At 41.7% G+C, this 21,826-nt stretch overlaps 1 protein-coding gene across 1 annotated transcript in view; it reads left to right on the top strand.

The window, feature by feature from the left end:
- Positions 1–21,826, top strand: part of PREX2 (phosphatidylinositol-3,4,5-trisphosphate dependent Rac exchange factor 2) — a 310,741-nt gene that overhangs the window by 170,121 nt on the left and 118,794 nt on the right. The window contains exons 23-28 of the mRNA XM_065397932.1: positions 1,704–1,865; positions 5,896–6,118; positions 6,559–6,766; positions 11,037–11,216; positions 20,383–20,477; positions 21,711–21,793. Coding sequence (XP_065254004.1) covers positions 1,704–1,865; positions 5,896–6,118; positions 6,559–6,766; positions 11,037–11,216; positions 20,383–20,477; positions 21,711–21,793 — 951 coding nt within the window. The remainder of the gene's footprint in view (positions 1–1,703; positions 1,866–5,895; positions 6,119–6,558; positions 6,767–11,036; positions 11,217–20,382; positions 20,478–21,710; positions 21,794–21,826) is intronic.

Below are 21,826 nucleotides of genomic sequence, written 5' to 3'. Positions count from 1 at the left end.
AGTGTATTGTCCTGCTGCCTCCCCCTGGTTGAGCCTTTCCCTATTGCCTCCCTGCTGCTGGAGCATTTCACTGCCACTTGTAGTTTCATCCACAGTGAAAAATGTGGATGCAGTCTGCCTTTTACAGTGGCACGTAGTTACATGTATAGTGCCTGTATTCTACTTGCTGCCATAAGTGTAGATATAGTCTAAGTCAGTACTGACCACTGTCTCATTATGCTTAATTCTTAACTGGACTGCATCTTGTGTAATTGTTTACACTAGTGCAAAATGGGTGTATAACATTACAAACTCAGAATGGTAGCATTTTACATCCGCTTTACACTGATGTGAATGACTACACCAAGGGCAGGTCTACACTAACCCCCCAAGTCGAACTAAGGTACGCAACTTCAGCTACGTGAATAACGTAGCTGAAGTTTGAAGTACCTTAGTTCGAACTTACCTCGGTCCACACGCGGCAGGCAGGCTCCCCCGTCAACTCCGCGGTACTCCTCTCGCCAAGCAGGAGTACCGCAGTCGACGGAGAGCACTTCCGGGTTCGACTTATCGCGTCCAGACAAGACGCGATAAGTCGAACCCAGAAGTTCGATCGCTCGCCGCCGAACTACCGGGTAAGTGTAGCCCTACCCCAAGTGTAGGTTAATGGAGAATCAGACCCCCCACTGTCTTTCATGTGGGATGTTAAACAGAGATTTTGGTGGTTAAAAATGTCATGGCACTTGATTCAATCCCAACTTGAAATTTCAGAAGGTGGTTTCACATTCTACTAACCTAAATTCCTCTGCATTTGCAGTTGGATATAATACTTTTCTTCATTTTCTTCCTTGTGTTGCTTTGCAGTATTAAATAGTTGTATATTCCTTGTCAAAGGCAGCTATGTTTCAGTAGGGTGGGGAAGGGGCCCTTCTGCATTGCTTTCCTACACTGCGGAGGGATGAGGCTTAATTAGTGAAAGTTTGTAAAGCAGGTCAAGGTTCTCAAATGAAAGATACTATAGTAGTGCAGAGTTTTACCGTTATTAAATATATAATGAAAAATGTGATCCAAAGCTGTTCTGCAGAAGACTTGGTACTGTTTTTAAATAAACTTCATTATAGCAGTAGAAGAAGCAAAATATTTTGAAGAAGAGTTTTGCATTATTAATTATATCTGAGGAAACTGAAATTTTTAATTAATTTACTGACTGAATACAGTGAAAGAGTTGTACCTTAATGAATATGATAATTGTCAGCTCATCTCATCTATGCTGAACAAATAGTAAAAATGACTGAGCTGAGTTCTCATGTACGCTGATTTCGTGAGTCAGTATCACATCATCTGTCAACAGGTTAGTTTTATTATAAATGTTGTAGCTGATAAGTCAGCATCCCATAATATGTACACTTAATTGAAATAAATGCTTGCTAGCAGAAAATGTATTTCAAGAAAGACATAATGGTTACGTTAATAGTGATAGAACAAGTCCATGAAACCACTGTATGTAACTTGTATAGTTGGAGTTTCTATTACTAAGACAAGGAGTTACTAAAGGGAACCCTTTCCTCCCAAAGCATCATCCTTTCTAGTTACGCAGCATACCTAAAATATTAAGGGACAATTGATTTTCAGGTTTTTTAGCTTGTAAATATCAGGACTGATAAGTAATGTTCATTTTAGTCATCTGACTTCATAATGTACTGCCATTGTCTTTATTACTACAGATTCTTGAAGCACTGGCTAAAAGTGATGAGCATTTTGTGCAAAACTGCAACAGCCTGAATTCTTTAAATGAAGTAATCCCCACTGACCTCCAAAGTAGATTCAGTGTAATTTGCAGCGAGAAAATTGAGCATATCTACCGAAGAATCTCTAGTTATAAAAAGGTATGGATCAGAAAATGTCTTGAAAATCTGCTATTTCCTTGTGGAAGAACCAACAAAAAGTAATGCATTTGAATGTCTATTAAACATTTTGGTTGCAATGACAAAACTGGCGGTTAAATTTGACCCACCCAGATGCCTGAGTACCTAAACTGAGTGATTGCATAATTATATTGTGATGGGGTGTATAAACCCCACACTGATGAGGAAGGTGCCAGAGATGCTGTGTGGGCAGGGCTAGTTCCACCCCTCCTGTAAGATATCATGTATGATAGGCAGGAGGCCTTTAAAATGGAGGAAACTGCAGTCAGCTGGGTTGGAAGGAGCAGGATTGCTCTAGGTAAAAGACTGCTGTAGTGACTCCTGGAGCCACCAGGGGAACACCCATCTGAGAGATCTTCACCCCCACCCTACCAGGGAGTGCGGTGAGCTCCCAGGGAAAGACTTAAGAAGGCTTGCAAGGGGCAGGGGCCCCTTGTAACCAGTAAGGAACTAGGGCCTGTGCTGGAGCCACCCAGTGCAAGTAACTGGGAGTGGTCAGGTTTTCCCAGCATCAGGGAGAAAAACCTCAGGAAGTCCTTTAAATATACATGTGCCCTTCATTATGCCTTTCATTCATGGGATAGGTCTTATCCTCTCTTCGTCATGTTGAACATATAGATAGTAACCAGCTTGATAACCAGAAATTCTGTGTATTTCCAATGAAAGACCAAGCACTCTGTTTCACAGCATTCATAAATCTAGTGAATTTTCAGAACTTACCCGAAGTGAAGCGATATTAGTGATATTAAATTCTTCTCATATTGCATGTTAATTTAAAATATAAAGTTGTTATAAGTTAACTCCTCACTTGCAGACTGTAGTTTGAGTCAACCCTTTCCACTTTTACTACTGACAGACTGCACTGTAAATTATCAGACAACTGTTAGCTAATCGTCGAGTTTGTAAAAATGGCAAAAAGTGTATTGCATATTGTAAGGAAATGCGTGAACACATTTCTTGAGGTTGGTCTGCAGTTTCACACTATTTCTGTGTGACTAGTTTAACTAAGCTACGCATAAACTAATCAAACCTTTGCCCATTTCCCCCAAGTGAACCTGCATTTCTCTCCTCTTGACCTCTAGTTTCCTCCCTCCCCTACCCCAATTGTTAGTGAATTGTGGGGCCAGTCTGAACTAGGTCTGATACCTCTTCTTTGAATTGTTTGCACCCTCTGTCATCTGGATCTAGGATGTGAGATTTGCAAACTGGTCTGTTCTGGGATTTTGCAAGAAAAAATTCAAAATAGAGGTGAGAGGTTTAATGTGGACTCTAACAGACCCTGCATATGAAAATTGGAGGAGGGATGGGACAGAGGTCGGGGGGGAGGAGTTGCTTCCTAGACGGTAATGACCCTTTCTTAGGGAATGACTACTCAGCAGCTAGGAGGGTGCTCCCTAATGAAGGTGAACAGCCCTTGTCCAGCTTGAGCTAGCATATTAAATATAGCAGTGTGGCTGCGGTGACATAGGTGGTGACTTGGGCTACCTGCCCAAATACAATCCTGCCGAACTCCCTGAGTACATATGTGGGTGGCTAGCCCAGGCTGCCACCAAAGCTGCTGTAGTCACATTGCTATTTTTAGCATACCAGCTCGAGCAGAGCCACAGTGTGTCTGTCTACCCAACTAGGAAGCACCCTCCAAGCCGCTGGGTAGACATACCTCTAGAGATTTTGGCCAGTATAAGTCTACATCCAGACTTTCATATGTCTATCTAAAGTGAACCTTGGGTTTCTTGAGATGGGAGCATCACTTATTTTAACCATTCAGTCAGAAATGTTCTTTAGAGGGTAGGTAACTAATATCTGTCTCATATACCTTTCCTGTTTTCTACTGTGAACTGAGTATGATGCATAGTCTTTATGAACAAGAGTGCCCGGCAAGAACAGCAAGAGTTTGAGTCTAGGTTGAAGTACAATGGCACAGCCACGTTGGAAAACGTCACAGAACCTTTAATTGCAATATCTGCTTCTAGCCAGTGTGATCCACACTTTCAGAAGCCTCAAACTCACCCTCACCAAAATCAATAAGTATGATGCAGGTTCACAGTTTAGCTCTCAATGACTGTTAGAAACATTGTTGGAGTGTTCATATTCCAGGAATAGATATGCCCTTCTTTTGGCAAGGTAAATGTAACCATAGTAACAAAAGTCTCTCAGAATGCCTTAGCTTTACTGTAAGTTTCACTGTGAAAGTTTGAACTCTATAAATAGAAACCCAGTGGCTTTCTGGAGTTCCTGTTATTTCAGAATATTTTGCTTGTAATACACTTTGAGTTCAGTGCCATGGGCCCCAGATGTTTCTCAATACATGTATGAAAAGAAGTTTGGACTTGACTTATGACCTGATTAAATCATAACCAGGCATTTGGTCTCTGTGGAACAGGATGTGTGGGAGATTCAAATATGAAATATGTACTGCTTGGAGGAACATTTTTACCATTAGATATTCTTAGTGCCTTCTTAATTCTTGGTACATTCTTCAGTTTTAAACAATTCCATAATTGGACTTCGTGTAATCTCCAGGATCCTGTCCTAGATACAAATATTTAAGTATAATTCATTAGTTGAATCTTGGTTGTATAGAAATGTTTATCAAGCTTACACAGAGTCAGTAACATCACAAGTAAACACATGTTTAAATCCCAATACATAAAGCTACCACTTTATGGGTGGTGCGGGAGGGGATATAGCTTGACTCAGTTAAAAGATACTTAAAGCCAGATAATCAGTGAAATGTACATGGACATTTAATTGGGTAAGCACTTTGAAAGGTAACTTTTAAAAAAATATTCTGATGCATGAACCTAATGATCAGCGTTGTTTAATAAGGTATGTGCCCTGTTATGTAATATTTTAACTGGAGATGAGATGTGATTAAAATACCGGCTACTTGCAGGTGATGATGGATGTTCCCATTAAAATCTCCCCTGATTCTAGACTGTGAATTGAATGGGGAGATACATGTTTTCACATAAACCCTAATCCGGTTGTGTTTCACATCATGTGGTCACCTAATCTAAGATTTTATAATGGTCTTGTCATCATGATTATGATCTAATTCTCTGAAGTAACACTACTTGGGAAAGGGGACAAGAATAGTTACAGGAATGTACATAAGAAGAAATCTTCATTGATTCAGAGGAACACTGTAGAAGTAAAATAGATGTACTGCCTGTGGGTCAATAAATGTCTCTGCACTATTTCAATCTAATTTTTCAAAGATTTATTTCTTAGAAGTCTATGCCTTATTTAACCAGTACTTCAGTTTTCAAAGTTGAGACATTTTCTAATTCCCAAGTGTAGCAAAGTTTGTAAAATATCAAAGGGGTAGCTTTGTTAGTCTGGATCTGTAAAAGCAGCAAAGAGTCCTGTGGCACCTCATAGACTAACAAACGTATAGGAGCATATATCACCCACGAAAGCTCATGCTCCTATACGTCTTTTAGTCTATAAGGTGCCACAGGACTCTTTGCTGCTTTTGTAAAATATGGAGATTATAGTTTGTTTTACTGTAATTTTGCAGCAACTTCATTCTCAATATGATAAATTCATAATTTTAGCTTCCAGTTTTATATTTATTAAAAACTAAACTAAACTAAACTAAAGCAAATATCTGAGAGTGTTTTTAGATAATGCACACTTGAAAATACCGGAAATTTGCTATGTTTGTAGTTTTTAGGGACCTCTCATACTTTCTGGAGCTCATCCTCAGAAGCACAGGACTTCAAATGGGACTAATATTGAGACATTTGACAGAAAATAAATGGGTTAAATCCTTAATATAAATCTATTTCTAATTTGCAAAAATTACCCATAATTTGTTTTAAAAATAAAAACCTAAAATCAGAAAGAACTCCTCACCTCCTCCCAAAAAATGGAAATTTGAAAGGTTAGGTAGAATGCCTAAAGCATTTTTAAGCTTTGTTTTCCACCTGGCTACCTATGCACAGAAAACTATTAATCAGAACTTTCTTCTCTTTCTTACTTCTAGTTTTCACGAGTGTTAAAAAATAGAGCATGGCCTACCTTTAAACAGGCCAAGTCAAAGATCTCACCACTTCACAGCAGCGATTTCTGTCCAACCAACTGCCATATCAATGTAATGGAAGTCTCTTATCCTAAAACCTCAACTTCTCTTGGTAGTGCCTTTGGTGTGCAGCTAGACAGCAGAAAGCATTCTTCACATGAGAAAGAAAACAAAAATAGTGAGCAAGGTAAGCCAGCATGCCCACCTAAACTTGAACGAAGAATATCTACCAACTCTCCTAGTTTATAGTTTTCAGATTTAACCAGTTCTCGACACTATCTCAATATTAAACATAAGGACACTCCACTAAGAAATGGCTATATATTGTTAGTATGGATTTGCTTATAAATTTATAAGAAATTCTTGACATAATTATGTACTAACTCTTTCCTTTGTGTTACATTACATGGCACATTAACATGCAGAATTATATAGCCCTCCTCTTTACCAAGAACAGATCAACTAATTTTTCCACGTTTATACTTCCAACATTGAATTTGTAAGATAAAATATGAAAAATTAATATTTTAATCAGGTAATTATTTCCCGTTATAGATTTGACTTTTAAAAGTAATTTGTGTTGAAAGATAGAAGATGTGAACTTGACCTTATTTGCATCACATGCAGGTAAACTGAGTCCCATGGTTTACATACAACATACCATTACCACCATGGCAGCCCCTTCAGGACATTCCCTAGGTCAACAGGAAGGCCATGGTCTGAGATATCTGTTAAAGGAAGAGGACTTAGAAACACAAGATGTCTATCAGAAATTGTTGGGCAAATTGCAAACTGCACTGAAAGAGGTGGAAACGTGTGTCTCTCAGATAGATGAGTAAGTAAATGATACCGTCTGAATATGCCTTTAATGTCCCATGGGATTAGGGTGACCAGATAGCAACTGTGAAAAAACGGGACAGGGAGTGGGGCACCTATAGGCGCCTATATAAGAAAAAGTCCCCAAAAATGGGACTGTCCCTATAAAAACGGGACATCTGGTCACCCTACATGGGATATATTGATAAATCAAATGTGGGCATTCCAAACTATTGATGTATAAACTTGCCTGGTCTAATCTAAACCCATCTGAACGTTGTTGCATGAGATCAGCAGAAGCAGTCCCTGTTCATATTCAAGTAGAGCTACAATGGTCCAAAGAATTTAAGTGCAGGCAATTTTGAACTTTGTTCTCTCTCGCTCTCTTTTTTCTTTCTTTCTGAGCGTGACATAGTTTCTACCTTGCTTCATTGAACCATTATAGCTTTTCTCTTGGCTGTGGAAACAGTAACTGTTTGGGGGGAAGAGGCAATATGAGATCCATGTCATCTCTCAGACTTCACTAGGAGAGAAAACAAGAGCAAAGGAACAAAAAAATAATTTTTATTTAAATTTTATGGCACTACTGAGTGGCTTTAAATTTAAACCTAAATTTATAAAAATACAAATACTAGAAACTTTTTTTAACAAATAAATTAGGTTCACTTAGTCAGCAAGAGCTACTATTTAATGATCTCCCAGGAGCAGAAATACTTGGGACTAGAACAGCTGCTTTCAAGACCAGTAAACTTTTCTAAGGCCTGGCCCTTGATCAGTGCTCAGGAAGAAAAATTATCAATACCTCCTTTGGAGTGTTTTTTTCTCCCCCCTAGATGTATGCTGTATAGTATAACAGGTTTGAATGGCTAAATGAAAGTAAATACAGCTTAGGGTTTGCAAAAGAATGTAAGAGATAAATCTCCACTCCCCATGTCTTTACACATAATTTAACTAATTAATTTAGCAAATCAGAAATAAAATCTTTTCATTGCTGGATGAGCACAAAAATAAAGCAACAGCATTATAATGTCTTAAAATTGTCAGTCTTCTTTAAAGTTATAAAATGATCAATACGTTTTGTATTTGAAGGCTCAATTAATATTTCAGTAGTTTCTGGTTACTTAGGCTATCATTGGTTTCCCCCCTGCTCCCTAGAGTTTGCATAAAGCCTCAGGGACTTCTGAGCTTTCTTTCATACAAGCATGAATGTGCTATCTATAAGAATATATAAATTTTGTGGGTCACACAGTTGCAAACGTAAACAGTACACAAGAGTCTGGGTTAATATTTTTCTTCATTAACAGAGTCTCTGTAAATTGAACTGGTAGGAAAACCTATATAAGGTGCAAAGATTTATTTTAAAGATTTTACACTTTACTGCCTATAAGCATCAGACTTTTCATCTTTATTCCCTGTGGACTTTGACTGCACTGCCAGAGTTTGATTGTCTTGGCGGAAAGTAGTTCTGTACAGGAAGCAGGATACCCAAGAGGCCTACTTAAAAGCTCCAAACAGGAAGAATGGGAAAGATGGAGGCCAGGATAGTCTGGGTGTGAACTGTTAATACAGTACACCATGTACTGCTTACAACACAGTCATGACCATTAGTTCTTAGGGTGAAAGAGGGAATGTTAAGAAATAAAACACATAAAATAATACAAAATAATTAAATCACTCTGCTTGAATCAAAATGTGCGAATGTGTTCTTTAATAACCATGCATATATATATATATATATATATATATATATATATATATATATATATATATATATATATAGTACATTTAAACAAACTGATCCTTCCAGTTTACAGCTACTGCAGAATTCCTGTTAATAGATTTGCTGCTATGGTGTAAAAATAAAATCAAAATCAATATTTGCTGAATTATTAACTATTTATTATTATTACTATGATTGGTTTCCAATGTACTAGGTACTGTATAAACAAAAGATATTCAGGGGAAAAGTCTGGGTCACAGCAGTTAATCTTAGGGATTGAGAATGCTATACAAAAAATGATCAAATGGTTTCTTTAGAGGCTCTGGGTGAAATCCTGGCCTGTTGAAGTCAATGGCAAAACGTTCATTAACTTCAACAGGGCCAGATTTCTCTGTGTGTGTGTGTGTGTGTGAGAGAGAGAGAGAGAGAGAGATTATGCTTAATAGATAGTAAAAATTATATGCTGCTAGTGGTACAGCAAATTAACATTATAGGGATAATCTACACTCGGATATTGTGCCTCTCAATGGATGATTTTGAAACCTTTGAAGAACTACTTAAATCTCTATCAGTTTCTGAGACAATATATTATTTATGTATGCTCAAAGATTTTATGGTTTTAACATTGAGTTAGTTTTTTAAATGTTGTGTTACACAGAATGACTAAAACTATTGTGTTAGCAGAATTCTGAGTGTGAAGGAAAATATGTTCATTCAGAAAAAATCACTTCCCTATATGGCAATCAGTCAGGGTGTGCTGAGTTTGTGGAACAAAACTTTGCAGAACAGTTTGGAATTGCATTGATTTCAAGTAGATTATATTCATCAAAGCAGTGGAGAGATTAGTAGTTTGGTACTGATGTGGCTCTGTAGCTGAACAAAGTTATTAGGTGAGTTATTATCTTTTCATTAGTGTTTAGAATTGGTATATGCTACCTTCCTCAGTTAGACCTGTGCAAATCTCATAAAACTGAATGTAAAAGTTTACAGTGCTTTTAATCAGAAATGTCCTTTGTTAATTTTGATTGATAAAATGCCTTTAGCATCAGTGATTTATTGTGTAGGTAGAGAGTGTAAAGAAGGGGAATTCTGTAAGCTGCCTTTTAAAAACCAAAGAGGATATTTTCAGTCTCACGAATACAAGTGTTTTGCAGTTGGTCTTTAGATGTAAAGATATGATGTCACCTACACTTGTGCCCCTGACATATATTTGATCTTGGGTTAGAAGCAGAGCACTTGCCAACACTACCAAGCCAACCGTGGTGACAGCTGTTACTTAACAAACACAGTATAGGGATTCAAAGCTTTTAAACTATTTTTGAACATAGCCCGGCCACTGCTAATTTAAAAGATAGCTAGAAAGGACTTGTTGCAGAAGTATAATGCTGCATCTAATTTTTTGTTCAGATGTTATTAATGTTAATCTTCCTTTGCAGTTTTGATTTCCAGTAACTGGAATTAAAATAACATTGTGTGTATTCGTTTTTTCTTTCATAAAGTCTATTAGAACATGTGTTTCATGGGATGAAGATGAATAACTATATAGTAGTATGACTTCGTTGTGGCATTTGTACATGTTCAGGTATAAAAATTTCCACAGCTTTTGGGTGCCAGTTGATCACATCAAGTTTCAAATGGAGCTCTATGTAGAGCTTCTGGATAAGTACAATAGAACTCTGTTTATGCAACCCTCCACTATCCAGCTCTCTGTATTAACCGAACAACCAGTGCACACAGGTCCAGAAGTGAGTGATTTCTCCTCTGGCTGCTAGACGGCGCTGCAGCCTTGCACCTTCTCATTCTCCAGATTATCTGAATTTTTGATTTATCCAATCTCGCCCTAGTCCCAATTAGATCATATAAATGGAGTTCTGCTGTTATCAAATGAGTAAGGTATGATTCAGAGAGGTGCTGTTCATAAACATGATGGCACAGCACTACCTAATTGGTCATGGCAAATCAAGTGACACATCACTTTATCTGACCAGTTATGGTGGTGTGGTCATTTGGAATGTTGATGAAGGTACAGACTTTAAAATAAAATTTCCCAGAACCTTTTATTAGAATAAGGCAGAATGACACGTGAAAGCTAGTAGTTTGGGTACAATAAACATTTAGTAAGTAATTACCTGTTTTGCACAGAGAAATGTTTTCTGTGGTTAATTTACTAGTTTTGCATATGCAAATATATGGTTTAAGTTTATTATTAGTCACCAAAAGGACTTCAAGGATATAATATGGTAACTTTTTTTCCCCAAGAAGAATTGGTTTATTGCAAGACTTACTGTTTTGTGTTGCTTTGATTGAAGCATGATTTTGACTCATTAAACTTTTGTTGTTTTTACAGTAGTCTTTTTTTTTTTTTTTTTTTTGGCTTTAGTTGGCCATAATTTTACAATGGACATGAGTCTGAATTAAAAAACAGGTTTTGTGGCCTTTTCATATGGAACAAAATAATGGAAAAGAACAACAGAGAAATGTAGTATTGCATGTTGGATGATGATGATAATTATCATCAGCTTACTTTTGAAAAAATGCATTAATCCCGATTAATTTTGTCACATTGCAGCCTTCTCTCTTCAATAACCTATTCTCCCAAATCAGAACGTAAAACACCTGAGCCCTTAATACCAGCAGACAGTGACAATGAAAAGGGAGAAAGGAATGGGAAAAGGGTCTGTTTCAATGTAGCAGGTGATGAGCAGGAAGATTCTGGTCATGACACCATCAGCAACAGGGATTCATACAGGTAGTTTTACTAATAATCTTTTTTATTTCAGTCTTTCGGATACAGCAGCATAATGTGCAGCATTGTAGATTTTCAAAATGGCTTTAAAGAATATCAAAATACAATGGTTATTACTTCTTGTAAAGGGAGAATTTTATATTTTAGTAATCAAGATGGATTATTTTCTATTGTAATACAAGTCTTTTCCTGTAATAATAACTAGAGATGGACCTTTACCAGAACTCTGGATCTGAATATCCCCAGAGGAGCATAGCCAGAACTATGGATCCATTTGCCAGGTTCTGATTCAGTCTGCTGCAGAACATAGAAACAGACAGTTTTGGCTATGGTGTTCTGTAGTGGAATTAGGCCCAAGCAAACCCCCAAATGTTTGTATTTTGAGTCAGTTTCCAGATCTAATCTCAATCACAGTTAAAGACCTGAATAAAAATCTGAACCCCAACATTTAACTCTGGTAACATCCCAGTCTAAACATTGCTGGATCATCCTATCTCTAGTACTAACAATAATAAAAGCTTTACTATGGAATTAAAATATATACTTTGAAAAAGAAGTAGTATTCATAGCAACTGTGAACATTTTCCGATACTTAGAATGAAGAATGGATTATGTAAATGCAGATGATGTATATTCAGTTTAACTTCAATTTGCAATTTAAACAGATTACTGGGGTCAAAAAGTAAAAAGTCTCTTAGAATGGTGGAATAGTAGCAGCACTCTTTGTTATTTTGAAGACCAATTTCATGAGCTAACGTTTGATTATTGCAGCATGGCTGATATGAACTAGCAGTTTGGTGTCTGAAGTGGAAGGAACTAAATGCTTCTTAGATCATCTGCTTTAGTCTGATCCCAAACTTCTGTAATCTTTCTAACGTGTGTAAAAAATACCCCCAAAACAAACAAAAAAAAACCCCTCAGATTCCCATGCACATAATACCAATTATTAGTGCAACTGTCAGTTATAACAGTGGATATTTTAAAAATATTAGTAGTTAAATGAACAACCAGCAAATCACTGTAAATGCCATTGAAATCATAGAATATCAGGGTTGGAAGGGACCTCAGGAGGTCATCTAGTCCAACCCCCTGCTCAAAGCAGGACCAATCCCCAATTTTTGCCCCTAATCCCTAAATGGCCCCCTTAAGGATTGAACTCACAACCCTGGGTTTAGCAGGCCAATGCTCAAACCACTGAGCTATCCCTCCCCCTTTGTCTCTGTGTGAGAGCAGCCATTATGGGAAATGTAGGACATTTTCATTTATTACTTGTGTTTTTATGCAAATTTCTATTAAACACTACAATACAATACTTATGCAGAAATATATGGCTAAGAAGTGGTTAAATATGATTTTCCCCCATGTTTACCCGTGTTTTATTCTTTTGTGCTTTGTTCAGTCCAGTTTTAAATGACCCTAGTGATGAGCTTTCCACCATTCTCCCTTAGGAGACTTTTCCAAAGTCTGTTAGAGCTCATCATCAGAAAATATTTCTTAATATCCAGCCAGAAATTCTCATTACTCTTCGGGACTCTATGCTAGAAACATTTTGTTACCAACATGGTTTCAGTCATTTAGTGGACAGCACCCTAAATTATATCCCCCTCATCCTATCCAAAAATGCTCTTCCCTCTTTGTGGTATTAACATATATGTAAACAATTTATAAATACACCTCTACCTCTATATAACGCTTTCCTTGGGAGCCAGAAAATCTTATTGCGTTATAGGTGAAACTGTGTTATATCGAACTTGCTTTGATCCACCGGAGTGCGCAGCTCTGCCCTCCCACCCCCCGCAAAGCACTGCTTTACCGCGTTATATCCAAATTCATGTTATATCGGGTCGCATTATATCGGGGTAGAGGTGTATAATAATAATATAAAATGGAGTCCTATTTTATTAACTTTGTTATGCATGGTATGAAGTAGGGCATGCATTTGGAACTCTGCAGCCATTTTAAACTAAATGCTTTTATAGAATAGAATTTAGAATCATAGAGTTTAAGACTGGAAGGGACTTGCCCGATCATCTAGTCTGACCTCTTCTGTATCATAAGCTGCCAAACACCCCTCAGCCACCCCCATACCAACCCCAACAGCCAGAATTAGACCAAAAAGTATTACAGCTCTCAGGAGACTGAGCTATTATGTGCCACTGGCAGAGAATAAGGGACTGAGATGCATCAATGCCCAAGGCCCCTATAATGGCAGGAAATTGATTGAGAGGTACCTAGATGATAAGTTTCTCTTACATTCATGGGACATTGTGGACTCCCTCTGCTGGATAATTACTTTAGCACCTGAAAACGCTTACATTTAAACCAAATACTCTGTTGCTGATTAGATGATATGGCTGACTTGGTTGCTGTTACAGCCTGTGGGTTCAAATCCATTTGGAAATATGTTTAGAAAAAATCTTAGATTTTTCCCCCTCAGTGTGATATGGATGAATTCATTCTCACTCCTTGTACAGAAACACAAATTTGGCATAAAAAAAAAATCACATGACTGTATAGTGATCTCTGCAGTACCAAAAATAGTAGAAGTCTCCATATAATCAGATACAGGGAGAAGTAAAATCCTCACCACTACCACCTGCCCCCTACTCTATACACACAGGAGCCCTCATCCAGCAACTGGATTCACATGAGTAGACTTTTGTAGCCACAGAGATTTCCAGAGAAGTCACTGGGGCTTTGTGCAGGTGCAGAGGTCCACTAGCACTTATCCTATTGCACTGCCAGTAGCTCAGAGGGTGGGCTCATAAACCATGGTTAAAGGGAGAAAATTGTCATTTTTAATCTTGTTTAATAGTTTAATTCTTTTCTAACCTCATTATAAATTCCAGTTTGCAAATCCTAAGCCAGCATGCTTCATCATTTATAGGAGTTATGGGGTAGGTAGTGTGACAGACCCAGACCAGTGGGGTACAGGAGTCTGGTAGAGGGCAAATATACTGGTCACTGGATGAGTAGTTTTCTGTTCCATGAGTGACCAGAGCAGGGGCTGCACTAGAGTAATCAGGAACCTGCTAGAACCAGTTAAGGCAAGCAGGCTAATTAGGACACCTGGAGCCAATTAAGAAGAAGCTGCTCGAATCAATTAAGGCAGGCAGGGCACCTGGGTTTTAAAAGGAGCTCACTTCAGTTTGTGGTGCGAGTGTGAGGAGCTGGGAGCAAGAGGCGCAAGGAGCTGAGAGTGAGGGGGTGTGCTGCTGGAGGACTGAGGAGCACAAGCGTTATCAGACACCAGGAGGAAGGTCCTGTGGTGAGAATAAGGAAGGTGTTTGGAGGAGGCCATGGGGAAGTAGCCCAGGGAGTTGTAGCTGTCATGCAGCTGTTACAGGAGGCACGATAGACAGCTGCAGTCCACAGGGCCCTGGGCTGGAACCCGGAGTAGAGGGCGGGCCCGGGTTCCCCCCAAACCTCCCAATTGACCTGGACTGTGGGTTCTTCCAGAGGGGAAGGTCTCTGGGCTGTTCCCCAACCCACATGGTGAATCTCTGAGGCAAGAAAATCCGCCAATAAGCACAGGACCCATCAAGATAGAGGAGGAACTTTGTCACACTGGTGTCAGGAGTGGGATCTTGGGGTGCACAGCACGGCGGAAGAAGGAGGGTGATTTAAAAAACAACAACAACAACAACAACAACAAAACAAAAAGGAGAGGGTTTATTTTTTTTCACCACAATGGATGACGTAATGCGGGCACTAATACAAGCTACGGCGGCCAAGCAGGAGGGTACCCGTGTCCAGGCAGCCGCCCAACAGGAGGCAGTGTGGCTGCAGCAAGAGACTAATCGCCTGCTGATGGACCAGGCTGCTCAAGACCGAGCTATGCTGCGGGAACTGGTATACCAGGTAAAGTCGCTTACAGAGCTGAATCGCGGCCATGATGGGACACGGCTCATATGGGCCAGCCATTGGCTGCAGAAAATGACGCGGGAGGATGATGTAGAGGCATACCTTCTGGCCTTTGAGAGAACAGCCCTACGGGAGGCCTGGCCTCGAGATCAGTGGTCTGGCATCCTTGCCCCATTCCTGTGTGGGGAGGCCCAGAAGGCCTACCATGATCTGCCTGAAGAGGCTGCAGCAGACTACCCCCAGTTGAAAGCAGTGATCTTGGCCAGATCTGGGGTAACGACAGCAGTGCGGGCCCAGCAGTATCACGGTTGGAGGTAGCAGGAAGACAAAACCCCGCGGTCCCAATTGTATGACCTCATCCATCTCGCATGAAAGTGGTTGCAAACAGAGTCCCCGAGTCCGGAAGAGATACTAGCGGTTCTGGTCATCGACTGATACATGAGGGGACTACCACCAGATCTTCGTGCCTGGGTAAGCCAGAACGAACCCTCCACCTATGACGAGGTTGTCGCCCTGGTAGAGAGGCGAAGGACAGCGAGGGAGCTGACCCGACCAGTTAAGGAAGAGGCACCCTGGGTTAAACTAGCAGCACCAAGCCCTAAAGTTCAGGTGACTGGGCCACCAGGAGGGCCCAGATGGAAAAAGAGAGGGACTGAAGGCCCATCAGAGGCCACAAAGAGTCGGAGCACTGAGGGAGAAGAGGATCGTGGTGTTAGACTGCCCAATCCAAGAGACCGGGGAACGCCTAAGGCTCCATACAGATGTTATGCCTGCGGGGAGTGGGGACACATAGCTGCACAGTGTCCCAATGCTGAGGAGCCTATGCAGTGTAACCTGGGGAACTGGGCAGATCCATGCTCCCTAATCCACCTTGTGGGGGTCTCACTAACCCCACATATGTATGCCAGACCAGTGAAACTAAATGGGGTAGGGACCACAGCACTGGTTGATTCGGGGAGTGCTATCACGCTTATCTCAGGGAAGCTCGTGAAGCGTAGTCAGCTGCTGCAGGCTAAACGTACGGGGATAACATGTGTCCATGGGACAGTTAGTTACTACCCCACTATCCCAGTAAAAATCGAGATCCAAAGGAACACTACTGAGGTAACAGCAGGTGTAGTCCCTAAACTCCCATACCCGGTGCTCATAGGGAGGGACTTCCCAGGGTTTGGAAACTTACTCCCAGTAGGGGGATTGGAGAAAGATGGGGACCCTAAAATTGGTGAGGCATCCACAGCAGACTGTCAACCCCCAATCTTCTCTGAAATATCCCCAGATTTGTTCTCCACTCCCAGACAGAGTAGAAAGACAAAAAGGGAAAGAAGGGCAGCTAAGGCCTTGGGAACCCGAATACTGACCCAAAGCCAGAGGGTCGCTCTTGTAGGTAGGCGGACCCGTGCAGCTGGAAAGGAGGCCACGCAGGAGGGAGAAGCACCTGAGTCTGACCCCCACCCTAATGCTTCTGAACCAGTAGAAGCAACAGAGACTGGGCCCCTAGATCTTGGGCAGATTAGCCCCGGGAGAGGAAATTTTGGACGGGACCAGGCAGAAGACCCAAGGTCTGACAACATTAGGAAGGAGATGACTGAAATACATGGGGTCCCCGTGGAAGGGAAAACCCAAGGACCAGGACCCTACTTCATAATGAAGAAGGATCTCTTATACCGGGTTGCACCAGTACAGGGGCAGAAGGTACAGCAGATCCTAGCACCTCAAAAACACCAGAACGCTGTATTAAGTCTTGCTCATAGTCATCTTTTTGGGGGGCATTTGGGGGTAGAGAAGACCCTGGCAAGAGTCCTATGACGGTTCTTCTGGCCCGGAGTACATGAAGAAGTGCGGAGGTACTGTGCCTCCTGCCCAGAGTGTCTGCTGCACAGTCCCCGTCCCCACTTGAGGGCACCTTTAGTACCCCTTCCCATCATAGAGGTCCCCTTCGAGCGAATAGCCATGGACCTAGTGGGACCCCTGGAGAAGACGGCTCGGGGCCACCAATATATACTTGTTGTTTTGGACTATGCTACTTGCTACCCAGAAGCCGTCCCCCTACGGAACACGGCCTCTAAAACTATAGCCAAAGAGCTGGTGGGGATCTTTGCCTGAATGGGGCTACCGAAGGAGATATTAACCGACCAAGGAACCGCATTTATGTCGAAGCTAATGAAGGACCTCTGTACGCTGCTCCATATACATACCCTGAGAACTTCGGTCTACCATCCGCAGACTGATGGGTTGGTAGAAAGGTTTAACCGAACCCTCAAGGCTATGATAAGGAAGGTGGTAAGTCGGGACGGGAAGGATTGGGACACCCTACTACCCTACCTTATGTTCGCTATCTGGGAGGTACCTCAGGCCTCAACTGGGTTTTCCCCCTTCGAGTTATTATAGGGGCGTCACCCCCGTGGCATACTAGATATCGCCAAAGAGATCTGGGAAGAGGAACCCAATAAGGGGAGAAATATAATAGAGCATGTAATGCAGATGCGAGACCGGATAACCCGGGTTACCCCTATTGTATGGGAACATTTGGAGAAGGCCCAGGAGGCCCAGTGAACCCATTACAATCGCCAGGCAAAAGTGCGACAGTTCCAACCAGGGGATCGGGTTATGGTGTTGGTACCCACGGCAGAAAGCAAGCTTCTGGCCCAATGGCAGGGGCCCTATGAGGTGGTTGAACCCGTGGGGGAAGTAACCTATACGGTGCGGCAGCCAGGACGCAGAAAACAAGAACAGATTTATCACGTTAACCTTCTGAAACCCTGGCATGCACAAGAGGCATGCACAACGGTCCAAAAAGACCTAACCCAGGAAGACAAGCCTTCCAAACAGGTGAGAGTGTCTCCCGATTTAACACCAGACCAGAAGAATGAGGTGTCTGAGATGATCTTCCGGAACCAAGATGTGTTCTCGACAAAACCGGGTCGAACAACCAAGACATATCACCACATCGTCACGAACCCTGGGGCCAGAGTAACAATGAGGCCCTATCGGGTGCCAGCAGCAAAAAGGGAGGAAATAAAAGCAGAAGTAAAAAAAATGCTGGAGTTGGGGATCATCGAAGAATCCCACAGTCAGTGGTCCAGCCCAATCGTGCTGGTGCCCAAACCTGATGGCACCACAAGATTTTGCAACGACTTCCGGCGACTAAACGAAGTATCCCAGTTCGATGCGTACCCCATGCCTCGCATAGATGAGCTAGTGGACCATCTGGGTAATGCCCGGTACTTGACTACCCTAGACTTGACAAAGGGGTACTGGCAGATTCCCCTTGTGGAAGACGCAAAGGAAAAGACTGCGTTCTCTATACCAGAGGGTCTTTTTCAATATACTGTCCTCCCTTTTGGACTACATGGGGCCGCAGCTACCTTCCAGCGCCTCATGGACAAGCTATTACACCCGCATAACAGTTATGCTGCTGCCTACTTGGACGATGTGGTCATTCATACCCCAGACTGGGAAACCCACCTGGAGAAGGTGGAGGCAGTCCTCGATACCTTCAGGCGAGCTGGCCTTACAGCAAACCCTGCCAAGTGCGCTGTAGGGTTTACAGAGGCCAAATATCTTGGCTACATTGTGGGAAAAGGTCTGGTAAAACCCCAAGTGAACAAGTTAGAGGCCATCCAAAATTGGCCCCGACCAAGTCGCAAGAAACAAGTCCGGGAGTTCCTAGGTGTGGTGGGGTATTACCAACGATTTATCCCCCACTTTGCCACAAGGGCAAGCCCCCTGACAGACCTAGTGAAAGCCCGTGGACCTGATCTGGTGAGATGGTCTGACGCAGCAGAGGAAGCATTCACAGACCTACGGACTGCCCTCTGCAGTAACCCCGTACTGATAGCCCCTGATTTCACCAAGGAGTTTATCCTGCAGACAGATGCATCGGAAGTAGGGTTGGGGGCCGTTTTATCACAGATGGTCGGGGAGGAAACTATACCTCAGTCGGAAACTCCTTCCAAGGGAACAAAAATATGCAGTGGTGGAGAGAGAATGCCTCGCTGTAAAATGGGCCATGGAAACATTGCACTACTACCTGCTCGGGCGCAGATTTGTCCTCGTGACCGACCATGCCCCTCTTCAATGGATGCAGCGGAACAAGGAGAAGAACACAAGGGTGACCAGATGGTTCTTATCCCTCCAACCTTTCCAGTTCCGTGTGCAACATAGAGCAGGGAGCCGTCATGGCAACGCCGATGGCTTGTCACGTGTGCACTGTCTGGCGTCCCAAGCTGCCCAACCCCTTGGCGTTGAGCAGGGGGGAGGGATATGTGACAGACCCAGACCAGTGGGGTACAGGAGTCTGGTAGAGGGCAAATATACTGGTCACTGGATGAGTAGTTTTCTGTTCCATGAGTGACCAGAGCAGGGGCTGCACTAGAGTAATCAGGAACCTGCTAGAACCAGTTAAGGCAAGCAGGCTAATTAGGACACCTGGAGCCAATTAAGAAGAAGCTGCTCGAATCAATTAAGGCAGGCAGGGCACCTGGGTTTTAAAAGGAGCTCACTTCAGTTTGTGGTGCGAGTGTGAGGAGCTGGGAGCAAGAGGCGCAAGGAGCTGAGAGTGAGGGGGTGTGCTGCTGGAGGACTGAGGAGCACAAGCGTTATCAGACACCAGGAGGAAGGTCCTGTGGTGAGAATAAGGAAGGTGTTTGGAGGAGGCCATGGGGAAGTAGCCCAGGGAGTTGTAGCTGTCATGCAGCTGTTACAGGAGGCACGATAGACAGCTGCAGTCCACAGGGCCCTGGGCTGGAACCCGGAGTAGAGGGCGGGCCCGGGTTCCCCCCAAACCTCCCAATTGACCTGGACTGTAGATTCTTCCAGAGGGGAAGGTCTCTGGGCTGTTCCCCAACCCACATGGTGAATCTCTGAGGCAAGAAAATCCGCCAATAAGTGCAGGGCCCACCAAGATAGAGGAGGAACTTTGTCACAGTAGGTGTACAGAATTTAAATGTGGAGAAATTAACACATTTGAGGCTACATCTCCAAAAACAGCCACTCACCTGCATGAAAAGTTACTTGATTTTTATGTGGAACTGTATATTTTCAATGTGAAACTACTTGTTCACACACATGAGGTGGGGACAACCGAAGCATCTATTCTGGGAATCTAGCCCTCTGAGTCCTATCAGAGACAAATAGTAGTTTCTACATATTTTGTATGATGTCATAAACTTAAAGTCAAGGGTAAAGCATTGTAAAAGATCTCGGGAAGAGAGGAAAGTTTAAGATAAAGGAAAGGCACTGTACTTTTTGTGCTTTGATATAGTACCTGTACATCAGGATGCACTATTTTGTTTTGTTTTTCAAGTGATTGCAATAGCAACAGGAACTCCATTGCCTCATTTACCAGCATTTGCAGTAGCCAGTGCAGTTCTTACTTTCACAGTGATGAAATGGACTCAGGTAAGATTAAAAAATAATCTACAAATTCCTCTATTAGTTCTTCTGGAGATAGTTTTTGTTTGTTTTATTCATAGGCATGTCTGTCTTCATCATAGTAAGTGGCAAGAGTGTAGCATTTCACTTCTGCTTAGTGTATGTTGCACTTTTACCCTTTCTGTATAACAAAGCCAATTTTCCAATCCAGCTGAAAATATAGTGGATTAGTAAAAGATGTCAGAGACTCATTTTAACCAGCTTCCCACTTTGGCCTGGGCAATGCATTATGTTGCTCAAAAGAAGAGGAATTTTACATAAACAGGGAGTTCTGTCTCAGACAGGAGATAAGACTCTGAATACAAAATACCACTGTGTACAAATGCTGGGGAGAGTGAGACCTCAGAAAGACACGCTCACCATAATATTCTATTCTATGTCAAGGTTGAACAAATTGAATTTAAATAATCATAGATGCAAATTCTTACCTATTTGCCACTTGATAGTTCCTTTTTCGTTTTAATGCCGTATTTATCCCTCTTGAAAAACTACTGAACTATCAGAGCCATTTCATTAGCAATAGCATTAAGATTGTGAAATATTTGCAGGGTCCTTATAAAAATGTTATGTCAGTGCATTCAGTGACTGTCGTCTAGGTGGTATAAATAGCTAGCTGATATTTCAGTGATCTTGTCATTTTTCTTTCAGAGAACTGTGGTCTAGTTGGTGGAACACAGATCAGGGAAACTCCTAGTTTCTCCTAGTTTCTCCTAGAAACTCCTAGTTTCTGTTCCCAACTTTTACAATATGGCCTGGGCATTTTGCTTAAAGTTTCTGGCCCTTAGTTTATAAAAAGGTATAAATAATACAATAGTTACCTACTTCACAAAGGGTGATGTGTGATTTATTGTACAGATACCATTTTGTTGTTGTTGTTTACTTTTGCTACATTATAAAACTAGTCTACAAAAGAATCTCACAGATTAGTGTAAAGTGCTAAATACAGAACGAGCTAAAAGCTTAAGCATCAGCTTGTATGCATAGCATCCGAAGAAGTGGGTTGTAGCCCACGAAAGCTTATGCTCTAATAAATTTGTTAGTCTCTAAGGTGCCACAAGTACTCCTGTTATTTTTGAGGATACAGACTAACACGGCTGCTACTCTGAAACCTATGCATAGCAGAGTAGCCCAGATCTGTATGATTTTGAAAAGTATGCTGAGCCCTGAAGTTAATTATGATTTAAAATATTTTACACACAGGTGATGAACTTCCCTTAAGTGTTCGCATTTCTCATGATAAACAGGACAAACTTCATAGCTGTTTGGAGCATCTTTTTGGTCAGGTATGAGATTGTTTTCCTTAGACTGCTTAACAG

The sequence above is a fragment of the Emys orbicularis genome, chromosome 2 (genome assembly GCF_028017835.1).
Source record: "Emys orbicularis isolate rEmyOrb1 chromosome 2, rEmyOrb1.hap1, whole genome shotgun sequence".
In the NCBI taxonomy this organism is placed as follows: Eukaryota; Metazoa; Chordata; order Testudines; family Emydidae; genus Emys; species Emys orbicularis.
The sequence above is the reverse complement of the archived record's forward strand: the minus strand, read 5'-3'. Positions and strand labels throughout refer to the sequence as shown.